This window comes from Diabrotica undecimpunctata, chromosome 6 (genome assembly GCF_040954645.1).
Source record: "Diabrotica undecimpunctata isolate CICGRU chromosome 6, icDiaUnde3, whole genome shotgun sequence".
NCBI classification, from domain to species: domain Eukaryota; kingdom Metazoa; phylum Arthropoda; class Insecta; order Coleoptera; family Chrysomelidae; genus Diabrotica; species Diabrotica undecimpunctata.
In genome coordinates, this window is record NC_092808.1 from 51,526,221 (window position 1) to 51,539,210 (window position 12,990).

The window sequence follows — 12,990 nt, forward strand, 5'->3', positions numbered from 1 at the left end:
GCCCACATCCTCGAGCGCCGAGTCACCGAACTGGGCATAGCCAGAGCACGGACTCAAGCCCCAGCAAGCAACACAGATCCAAGATAAGTCCTAGAAAGAGCAGGAATGAAGCGCCTTACGCTGGCCTGCATTGTTCGAGGTAGGATTTCGTGTGAGGACACTTTTACCCAGGACTTCCACATGATAAGCACTTTGCTGATAAGAGAGCCTCTGTAGCGCATCAAAGTGCTATCGGGGTGGAAGTGGATAGTCTGGAGCATTGCGACTGGGTGAAGTGATGATTGTTAATATGAGTTAATCCTCCTCGCCCCAATGAATTGTATCAACTGAAGGTCATTCTTAAGGAGTGTGCCCGTCTCTCAGGTTGCGTTAAATACTATTGCTTGCTAGTTTGTTTTTGTGTTTTTTACGTAGCGTATTATCCACATTAATTTTATTATTGTCCATTTGAACGTTAATGTATCTATTTACAGTTTATAATTTAGATTGCAATTGTATTATTAATAAAGGAAGAAAAAGAAAAAGGACAGAGAATGTCATTGTAATAGGTTTGCTTTTATTCAATTTATACATAGGTATATATATGTATATATATATATATATATATATATATATATATACACAATTCAGTGAAATATATTTGCTAGTCTGCAGTTTCGTCGACGCCTAGTCACTATTTTTAATAAATAATTAATGAACACCTACTTACATATATTACAATACCGCGAGTATTCTTTTGCCTGTAGCGCTTTAATAAAACGTTTTCTTTCCAGATTCACGTGTTCTGTCTAATTCGAAAACCATTACGTAATCGCGCCCGTTGTCTTATGCAGCACGAGATATATTTCCATAAATTATGCTAATATTGTTTACGCTAGTTCGAATATGACAGTTTTCACGAACTGTGAAATTGGTTATGTGCAAATATGTAATGCAATCGCTTAAGTATTGTATAAACAAATTAAAAAACCTTTAAATGTAATGGGTTTATAAATACACGTGGAATGCGTTCTATGCGGTGGAAACAATGAAATATTAATTTGGATGCTTTGCTAAAATGTTAAAACTATTCAATAATAGAACTACCTTATTTTTCCTTATTTTATGGGCGACGCTTTATTGTGTTTCTTTACACGTTACTACTATTATGCTATGTCATTAAATTAATTTAGCAACTTTTTCTTCCAAGATTTATGTTCTTTTAACAAGTAATATAAAGAACAAAATCTATTTATATATGAATAATAAAATTTTTTTAATATGAATTAGACAAAAACAGACAAGAATGTATCAATACGAATCAACTCTAACAGTTGTACAAAACACTACAAAATATTTCAACATAAGGAAAGAACACGGGAACAAATCATTCCTCTATAAAGTGAATTGAAATGTTCCAAGGAACCTTCAACATTTGTGTCAGGACTTTTTTTTAAATCTGTTGTTGATTCTTATAATTAATAATTCAAATGTACTTTAAGCTTTTTTTCAAAATTTTAGAAGCTACATTGTGGATGACAGCTGGAGAGAAAATCGCCCTTGGTCTTAACGGAAATGTTAAAGTGAAATCTGACATAATATGACAACTTAGATGAGCAGTCACAATCATTTTGATCTGCACATTTCAAAATTCTATGGTACACTGAATATTAACCAAAAGTCCTACTGTCCACTAATATAGAAAGAAAACTAATAAAAGATGAAATAATATAAATTACTTTATGTAAATTTCACAATCCAGATCCACACACAAACCTGTCAGTAATAATTTGGGTGTTAATTTGGGGGCAACTGAAGTGAACATAGACTGTGAATGTAAGTACTAGACTAAACAATCTATTAGATAGTGGTTGGTTGACTACACTAAAAAGGTCTACCATACCAAGCACTACCAATACTGTAGAAAAAAATAAATTGAAATAAGTATTGAAATACTTACACACAAAGTGTGTAAATGGAGTATAATACCCCTAGTTCAGTTAAACCCACAGTGAATGGGAAAAAGTGAGAGTTTTCATTTGTTTCCTTTGTAATTTCCAAATCTTCCAAAATATCCAACTCCAAATAGTTTTTCTTCCTACTAATGTCATGTAAAATAGATGAACCAGTGTTGAAATTAAAATTATGTTTACTGGACAATAAATGGTGACTAAAAGTTGAAGAGTTTGGTCTGTTCAAATGTTCTGTGATTCTAGTAGATAGATAACATTCGAATGGTTCTACCTACATAAGAGGCATAACAAACATCACCTCTTAATTTATAAATACCACTTTTGTCAAGAGCGAAAAGTCGAAATGGATAGTCGAAATGGAGGTATGTTGTCAAGTCGGCTTAGACCCAGGCATGTTTGTAACGCCACTGAGAAAGTAAGAGTAAATCACAGTTATAGGATTGTGCTCACGTACTGTCAACATGGTTTATATCAAAGAAAAAATAGTTGACACAGTTGCCGTTGACTTTTTTAATAAGGATTGTGCCAAAGATGGAGTAAGAATTTTTAATAAAATTAAACCAAACAAATATGTAATGTACCAACACATACAACACTTAATTGATAAATTTCAAAGTACGTATTTAATTATCATCATCAAACGAGAAGTAAGTCGTCCCGTTTAAAAGGAAAGCATTTAAGATGCAGGTTTGGGTCTAGTGGTTGATCATCATCATCATCATCATCCAGCCCCATTTTCACATCCATTGTTGGATATAGGCCTCCTTCAAACGTCTCCAGTTCTCTCTATCTCTAGCTGCTGCAATCCAGTTTGTTTCTATTCTCCTAGGTCGTCGGTCTATCGGGTGGGTGGTCTGCCTCGACTTTGCTTGTCGGCTCTTGGTCTCCACTCCAATAATCTCTGGTATTCATACAAAAAGACACAAGTTCAAGAATTAAATGAAAGACAATCTAGAATAATATTAATATAGGAGAATAATTCCTGAGGTCTTGAGAAATGTAAGACCTTGGTTTGAATCAAAATTGTGTTATTGTATAAAATAAGTGGTGCTACAAATACGATTTTTTATCTTTTTGAGCTTTTATTACTTGTTAAACTTTGAAACCTTTAAAACGCGATTTGCCGATAATTACAACGATTAAAAAAAATAATTTGTTCAGTGAAAAAATACTTTGATCATACAAATTTTTGATCATTTACAAAAATTAGCTTATCTAAAAATCAACCAGTTTTCTAATTAATCGAAAATTAAACAAAAAATAAAACCGCTTGTTTAAGTTAAAAAATGACTTCCAAATTTTGAATCATTTAAAAATTTGTGTGTAATTGCAACCCAACAAATTACTAATTCCAAATAATGGTGCAAAAACTTGATTTCCTCGGAATCACACCAACAGCAGCGCTGGAGGCCCTACTCGACCTCCCTCCTTGACATATAATTATAATCGGGGTGGCGATGATAGGATATTATAGACTGCGAGAAAACCTAAACAATGTATCGGTTAGATCAGGCCATAGTAACATAAATGAAATTAGAGATACCGAATGGATGATTTTCACAATATGGTACCTAGATATAGGTTTGTAAGTACCTTTCCAACTAACCGTTTGCCCACGAGAGGTATGGTACAGAGAAAACATTCGACCCAAACTGCAGAGATATATCTGGTATACACACAGATCTAAAACTGCAGAAGAGGTAGCTGCAGGAATATTCGGTAGTGGTGGAAATTTAAACGTTTCTATTCCACAAGAGACTATACTCTGTATTTTGAGCAGAAATTTTTGCAATCTTCTAGTGTGCAAGAGAAATTAACATGAGTTCTTTCGAACTAAAGCCGATCAATATGGGGAATGTGGGATCAATATGTAGGAATGCCAAGAAGAACTCGTGCTAATAAGGCTGAAGTAGGGCGGAAAACAAGTAGGAATAAGGCTTCCTTACTATACATGCGTCAGTCATGAGACACCTACACACCATGGAACTGTGCCATGAAGACTTAAGCTGCAGTTAACAGCCAACCATAGCTTGTATGACTGCGAGGAGTTATACTACAAGCGGCACACACTTTTTTGAGACTATCAAGTGACAATAGACGGCTTTAACAGAAAAAAATCCCAAATGTTTAATAGCCCTATTTTGTAGAAACGATCAGCAAAAAGATTAAAATGGTGTTTAGCTAATGTTTACTAGCATTTAACATTGTCTTACGGAAAATAATGTGATAACAATGGAAAAATAACCATATGGGGCAAAATTCGTAGACCAACTCCAATGAAAAAAAAAGATATATTAAAAAAATGAAATATTTGTAATTAAAATCAAGACCAATTTAACATAGAATACAATGTAAACAAGTAAACTATGTTTTTTAATTAACTAACTAATCTACATAAATACCTGTGAAGGTGAATCGACAGAATTAAACCACCTATTGTTTCAGTATAAAAAGATTTATAAAATTCCTCGTTTAACACAAGTACTGACATTAATTATTGCATTAAGAGGACTTACCGTTAATTTCGCAGTATCCCCAGTCAACAGCCATTCTAAAACAAAAATATATGCGTTGTAATATATACTACTCCATAATATAAATTTTTAGGTAAAATATTTTGATGATACTGACATCAGGGAACTAATTCTATTGACATAAACATTTAATGTCAAGTGCGACGTAGATGTATCCTGCCTTCTTACTCTACATCATATATTTTTTGAAATAAGTTGAATATTCAGTCTAAAGTAAAACACTCAAATTGATTTCAAAAATGGCATCGAAAGACGAAAAATACTTTTTGCATGAAGTTACTAGTGTATAGTGATGTATTCACAGAAAAAGTGGAAATAAGTAAAGACATGATTTAGTAGCATTCTATCTCATCAAAATTTACAATCCTTTTTGAATCATGGTCTCTTCACAGATAAGTCACTACTCCCGTCGATTCCTAGCAAATCTCCTCCATCTTCTGGTCCTTAGAATCTTAAGGTTTTCTTCCACACCAGCAATCCCCTTCTACGCAAATATGCTGAAGATCTGACTGTTATAAGGAACGAGATATAAGAGCTACCAAAAATAGTAAATTCTTTTAATAGAATAGAAGATAAATACGGTCTAAACATTAACAGTGTAGAACCAAATTTGATTATAAACAACGGACAGCTTCATATGTAAGCAAAGTTTAAAATAAACAATCAAATCACATTGAGAAAATATATAATTTGCGGCTACTTAACGACGCGCGATGCGATGTACAGTAGTAAGTGGGACAGCAAGTAAAAATACGAGCTTAAACAACACCCATAGTTTAGATACGTAATGAACTGTATCGAGTATTATTTTTTATTAAATTGTATCTATTTTGTACATATCTTCAACAATTTGACCTATTGTATATCATAATAGGAACGCCTCTGCTTCGCTAGGTTCGGCATTACTGTTTCGAGACATTCTTGTCATTGCATTTGAAACTAGCTATAACTATATTAAAGAAGTTAAGTGTATGATGTTATATAATTGTCAAATTTGGGCATTATGAATAAGCTAATTGTTGGTGACTTTTTTGACTACTCAATCTGAATCTATATTTGTATGGAATCTATATCTTGTCCGCTATAATTTATTGGCACAAGCCACAATTTTAACTGAACAAAAGTTATATTTGACGTTTCCAGATCCACCTCAAAAATGAAAAAAATAATATAAGAACGATTTTTTAAAGTGGAAATAGAAACTTCATATATAACGCATTTTTAATTAAAATTGTGGCTTCACACGTCATGTTGGTGCATTCATTGGTGCGGCTCGCGACTGCGATTAAATCGCAGCGACTACAGTTGGGGCACTGGTTTTATACAAGTTACGCATATACGTTTTGGTTGAGGTGGTTCAGTCGCAGACCGCTACGATCCAGCCTCAGCAGTTGCTATTTGACTGCTAGATGAACCAGTCAAATCGCAGTCGTTCAGTAAAAATGGCGAAATTCAATGCAAATGATGAAGGATATTGGTGGAATAAGTTCAAAAATATTCCTCGATTTTTGATTACGAACATGAAAATTATAAAAATGTTATAATTAAAGAGAATGCCTGGATAAAGATAGCATGTTCATCATCCCTTTCCTCTGCTGTAATTGGAAACTTTACACAATTCGTTCCAGGCTTTTTTTATATCCTCTTCTATGAGTGACAGAACAAAATTAAATTGCTCGGGATTTAACCGAAAATTTTCTCTACAACGAAAACATTTTTTCGTCCTCTTTTAATGTGCTCTCTGGTGGTCAGTATGCTTACTGGCCACTGAATACTCAGTCGGCACCTTCATCTGCTTGAATTGGCGGATAGCCCACGGTGCCGTTTTTGTAATGAGGAGGAGAAAACCTCCTCACACGTCCTCTGAAAGTACCCGGCACTGGCCTACCAGAGGTGTCAGATCCTGGGTTCGATTTTTATGCAAACAAGCCATATGAGGGAGTTATCCTTAAAGAGACTTGTGGGTTTCTGTGATGCCACAAAGCTACTAAAGTATAGACGTTCAGAACGGCAGGAAGGGCTCAGGCTTTCAGCCCCTACTGATTACTGCAGACCTGGGAGTCCGGAACAGCGTGCCCCCCCCCCCAGAAATGCCGAAGAATAGGTTCTTACGGACCTATTCCGTATGATAGGCGTAATACAATGGACCCGGCTTAGGAGGTCTAGGTGTCTGAAGAGCTCATAAATGGGTCCTGCTCCGATCTCCCATAACCATAAAATTGCTCGGGATTTAACCGGAAAGTTTCTCTAAATTTTCTTTTCGTTCCGTTTCTAATAATTCCAGTTGTAGTCATTCTGCTTCTTCCTCTTTTTTCTAAGAGATACTCTAAAGATCACTGTTGATGTTTGACACTTATCAGTGCCAACCCACAGGTTCGTAATGTTTTGCACGTGTTACAGATAAATGCAATATACGTTTTAATATGTATGCAGTTCATTTAACGTGTTTATCATATATCGATTATAGATTAAGATCAAAACACGAAATTACTATTAGAATTTTCTTGTTTGATTTTAAGTAAAGGTAAATATTAAAATTGATATTTTAGATGACTAATGAAAACTTAATGTGTTTTTTATGACTATATTACATACAAAACTGTATTAGCTTATAAAAACAGATAATGCACTAAAACACTACTAACTGTGAAGTCAAGAAAAGTTGACTCAAAGTTTAAGAAATGTCTAGAGCGAGACCAGAGTCCATGGTATCAGAAAATGTTTATATTAGTGCTATGATAAATATAATAAATGATAAATATAGAACTACTCCAAGAACAATCAATAAGAGAACTATACCAACAACGTCTAGACCAAAAATTAATAGAATTTAGATACGGCAACATCGAAGAAATATACGAGCATATAAAGGCGAGTATAAAGCAAGCAGCATTCGAAGCCCTTGGGGAAAAAGAACATATAACAAATAAACAGCACTATAATGAAATAAATGAACCAACAAAAAGAATAATTGAAGAAAAAAAGCAACTATACAGAAAATGGCTGACTACAAACAACGATGAAGTTTATAAAGAATATAGAGAAAAAGATAGAGAAGTGAAAAAACAAATAACACAGCAAAAGAATAAAGAATGGGAAAGAATCTGCTTAAATATTGAAATATATATAGGAGGTACAAGAACTTCGGAGTCATGGAAAGTACTGAGAGGATTGAAACAAAACTCAAAAGAAAAAACTAAATTGGGAAATATACAGGACAAAGAATGGAAGGACTACTACAAGGAACTATTAACAGAACAAAGACCACAATTCATTGGAAAAGAAAACAGGCGAAGACGAAGCAGATTCCCACAACAAGAAATAGAAATAACAGATAGGGAAATGAGAACGGCCATAAAAGCAATCAAAAATAAGAAAGCACCGGGACCTGGAGGCATCTCACCTGAGCTTATAAAATACGGATCAAAAAAATTACACCGGATGATACAATGGATATTTCAGAAAGCCATAAATGGAGAACAGCTCCCAAAGGAATGGACGGCGGCATATATGACATCTATATTTAAGAAAGGAGATAGAAAACGATGCGAAAACTACAGAGGAATAAGCGTAATATCATCAATAAGAAGATTATATGGGAAGATACTGCGAGAAAAGATAGAGCAAGCGATAAAAGGCAAAATCGGGGAGGATCAGGCAGGCTTCACGGCAGGAAGATCATGCATAGACCACATATACACACTGGAACAACTGTTGGAAAAGAAAAAAGCAAAAAATAGAGATATACACTTGGCATTTGTGGATCTGAGAAAGGCGTATGACTCTGTACCAAGGCCAGAACTATGAGAGGCAATGTACAAATTAGAAATACAGACGGAACTCATAGAAGCTACAAAAGCTCTGTATAAAGAAAATAAAGTGTCCATTAAAATGGGAACAAGAATCATAGGAGACTTCACCACAACAAAAGGGCTCCTGCAGGGTTGTTCCACATCTCCAACCCTATTAAAAATATACTTAGAGAAAGCCTTAACTACATGGAAAAGAAAATGCGAAGGCATGGGAGTACCGGTACGGAACGAATACCTATATACGTTAAGTTTTGCAGACGATCAAGTAGTGATTGCACAAGACCAAGATGACCTCAGCTACATGATGAAGAAACTACAAGAAGAATATACCAAGGCTGGCCTAGATATTAACCTCGCGAAAACAGAGTACCTATCTACAAGTGAAGAAGACATAGAAGATCTACAGATTGATGACAACGTAACAATCAAAGGAAAGGATAAATTCAAATACCTGGGGTTTATAATCACGAAAAAGGCAACAACAGAGGAAGAAATTACACAAAGATTAGGACAAACAAGAACAGCAATCCGACAACTTAACTCAGTATGGTGGGATAGACACCTAAATATGAAGACAAAAACGCAGATTTATAAAACATTAGTGCGAAGTATTATGACATATGGGGCCGAAAATTGGATCATAAACAAGAAAAACAGCAGTAAGATAATAGCAACAGAGATGGAATGCCTGCGAAGATGCTGCAGAGTAACAAGAATGGATAGGAGAAGTAATGACGAAATAAAGCAAAGAACATCAATAGAAACAGACATACTAACATATATAGAACAAAAAAGACTAAAGTGGTATGGACATGTAAGAAGAGCTAGCGACAGCAGATGGATAAAAAGAATAACCGAATGGAGCCCCATAGGAAGGAGGAAAAGAGGACGACCCCGAAAATCCTGGAGGAACGAAGTAGACGACGCCATGAGTAAGAGAGGACTAAACGATGGAGAATGGAACAACAGAGAGATGGAAACGGTTGAGCGAGGGAAGGCAGTGAATACTGTAGAATCCCTAAATAAATATAAATATAAAATAAAAATGAATGTAATCAGTATCGAGGTCTTAGAGTTTTAGCTTTCAATCATAGACTATGGCAGGTTTTTAAGAGACGCAATAGAAAACCAGTTTGTAGAGTGGAAGAAACAGTCTCTTTAGATCTGGAAGATCTCTCGTACATAACTTATACTAAGTGACATAGAAATCGGAACACCCATCATAAATTAGTTTATTTTAATACAATTATGTACTCGTATATTTGCAAAAACAAAAAAATATTAGAATTTGAGCTATATCAGTTTAGGTCTTCGTTTTTTATTCATTTTTGTTTCTTCTGAATTTACGAACCACTAAAAATTAACTTTTTTAAGTATAGTACCGATCAAAATTTAGCGGTGTGTGGTTCTTGTTTTTTTTTTGATAGTTGTTTACAATGCTTGTAGTACGAACACGCAAAAATTTCCTTTAAGTGCGCGAGAAAAGCCGGACTTTCGTTTCGGAAAATTACGAATAGGTTTCACAGAAGTTTAGATACTGTGTTAAGATTTGATGAGGGGCACACGGCAGCTCCGAAGAATAACAGAGCATCAAGATCATCGCCTAATGTTAATGACTCTAATAGACCACTTCTCGACTACTAGGTCTACTGCAAATCAATGGTTTCGGATTTCCAATTAGGATGCGTACAATTTATCGTCGAATCCTCAGTTTTGACCGTTTATCATTTCAACCTCACTGGGTGCTACCTCTTACCCCTAAACATTGACGATAATCGTCTTGAATAGTGCAGAGAACGATTAGCTTTAGACCAGGAATGGAATAGGATATTCTTTAGTGATAAATCTCGATTGCGTTTAGAGATTCATGATGACCGAGACAGGGTCATAAAATGATGCGATGTGGTGAAAGACGAAATCCACAGTTTCTTATCGGACGGTAAGAAACGTATACGTACATCGCACTGTTGGATTTATAGTGTGGGGTACCATCGATTATGGTTCAAAATCACCTTTGATCTTCGTCAGAGAGGACATAACGCCCACTTTTTAGCAGGATAACGCAAGGCCACATATTGCGGCAGTCGCGACTTCTTTGAACAGGCTGCTCCAGAGATCCCCTGATGTGTCCCCAATTGAACACGTCTGGGACATGATATGTCAGAGACTTCTTAATTTATAGCATCCTCCGCAAACTTTGGGACCACTTCATGAGCAGTTATAAGCACATTATAAACAAATCAACACTGTGAGTATATTACAATCGAGTAAACATGTATATTGTTAGTTAAAAATGCCGAATGTTTGTAAAGGGCCCAATAAATTTACTACGCATTTATGTTATATGTGGCATATTGGTCTATTTTCTCTTTTGTTCCCATTTTCCATTTGCTTATCAGCGCCTGTAATTGTTTCCATCTTATATTTTCTCTTTATAACCCTATCTGTAGATTATACTATCTTCTACTCTATGAGAAACTGTTTGCCATTAAATCCTTTTAGTTTTTTCTCTTTTATCTTCTTTTTCTATTTTTCGTATTTTCCCATATAGCCATTTTTACTTCCCAGGAAACAAAATTTTTGAATTATTTGTTATGTAGCTATTTGCTGTCGTGGACTATATAGGCATGTATATATAGTACGATCTACCTTGCATCTCTAGTACTGTTGGGGAGACGTTATAATCTGTAAACTTTAAATAATTCAGTCATCATCATCATTTAACCCGGATCTATCCACTGCTGGATATAGGTCTCCCTCAGTATTTTCCATGTATTTCTGTTTTGTGCTGTTTGCATCCAATTTTTGTCGATTCGTTTTATGTCATCAGACCATCTTGTTGGTGGACGACCTCTACTTCGATGTTCTTCTTGTCTCGTATTCAGTACCTTAAAAGTATTTCCGAAAAACAATATTGGTAATTCAGCCTTGTCGCAGTAGTGTTTCAACAAATATCAGCTGCGTCGGCTTTATACATAATGGCAATTAATAATAGTTTTTACAATTTGCATTTTGTTGTATTTATAAGTTCGGTTTATAATAATTTGGACCGCTTTTTAAATAAAAATACATTATTTGTATTTTTCAATGAACACAATGAATTAGTTTATTATTTTTGCGACTTTTTATTATTTTTGTCAGCTTGTTTACAGCAACCAAATATGTCGGTGTCCACATCGTACAGTCAGAAGCACACCTTTCCATATAAAATAAGTTATGCCTATAATTAACGTCAATAATCAAGAAGAATGCGAAACGATGACCAAAAGATCGGACAATAGTTTATCGTCCGATAAGGAGTTACTTATTTACTCAAGGTTATGAACTTTATTTGTTGCTTTTAAAAAAAGCAACAAATGAAGGTTGAGGTTTTTACAAGTATATTATATATATATATATATATATATATATATATATATATATATATATATATATATATATATATATATATATATATATATGAAACCTTGTGGAGTAGTGTAATTAGGAAACTCAAAACAAGACAAATTATAACAGCAAAGACACTAATAATTATCAATTTTTTCTTTAACTCTTCTCGATGTTGTGCAAAATTTTAAAAGTTACATTACTCTTTTAATGTTTATTCTCAAGAACCTCGTATACGACTGGAAAAATGTATTATATTCTTTTCTCAAAAATTTAAAACAAACTTAACTAGCTTGGGCATACTGTAAGTTAAAACCAGTTTAATAGCTACTTAAAAAAGTTTTTTGCGTAAAAATATTCTTTTCTGTAATTTCTTGTAAATAAATATTCACGTCATATAAATCACTTGCTCGATTTTGATTTGTATAATGCGCACAAAATGTTTTGTGTGCACAAAAACTGCAATAATCTAAATAAATGGCAAAGTTTACATGTGGTTTATCCTAAGGTTCTAGATAAATTAAATACATATGTTCAAGTGTTTCAAATTAAATTATGGCAGTTGTATGTAAACACATCAACTTTTAATTATACATGAACATTATTTGAGTTCAAAGCAGCGTACGTTTTTATAGATAATTTTAAATAAAACAATCAATCACTTATATTGTTTTCCTAAAATCTTTTATAAACAAAATTAACATTAACAAAAGTCTGGCTATTAAATTTTATTATACCTACATAAACTTTTAAATCAGTTGCTTGCAGATGGCATTAAAGATATTAGATAATTTTAGTCAGATATATATATATATATATATATATATATATATATATATATATATATATATATATATATATATATATATATTACAAGATCCAACATGTAAATACAATACATTTTGGAGACGGCTGTCTCCGCATTCCCGTTCTTCTTTACCAATCTTCCCGGTCTAAGGCATGCTCCTCCTCCAAACCTCTCGATTCCATTGCTCTTCTATAATTATAATTATAATTCCTTCATTCCATGATCGTCCAGGTCTACCTCTTTTCCTTCTTCCAGGAGGAACGTTCTTCAGGCATTCTCAATAGGTCTCCAAACCATTTTAAACCTCTTCTTTCTATTCTGTAAATGACCTTTTCTCTAGCATTCATGTTATTTCTTATAGATTTCGTGATGTTTTTTGTCGTTGTTCTCTGTTCCTAATACTTCATAAGCAATTTTTTTAATATCCTTTTGAGGTTGTTGTATTCTTGTTCTACATCCATATTTCTTTCCATCTCATTTAGTTCCTTTTCTAATCT

General features: G+C 34.0%; 1 protein-coding gene across 5 annotated transcripts in view; it reads right to left on the bottom strand.

Annotated features, from left to right (window-relative positions):
• CAH1 (carbonic anhydrase 1) overlaps positions 1–12,990 on the bottom strand; it is a 210,019-nt gene that overhangs the window by 114,777 nt on the left and 82,252 nt on the right. For all 5 annotated transcript variants that reach the window (XM_072534696.1, XM_072534694.1, XM_072534693.1 and 2 more), the window contains exon 2: positions 4,469–4,503. In XM_072534696.1, the coding sequence (XP_072390797.1) occupies positions 4,469–4,503 (35 nt within the window). The remainder of the gene's footprint in view (positions 1–4,468; positions 4,504–12,990) is intronic.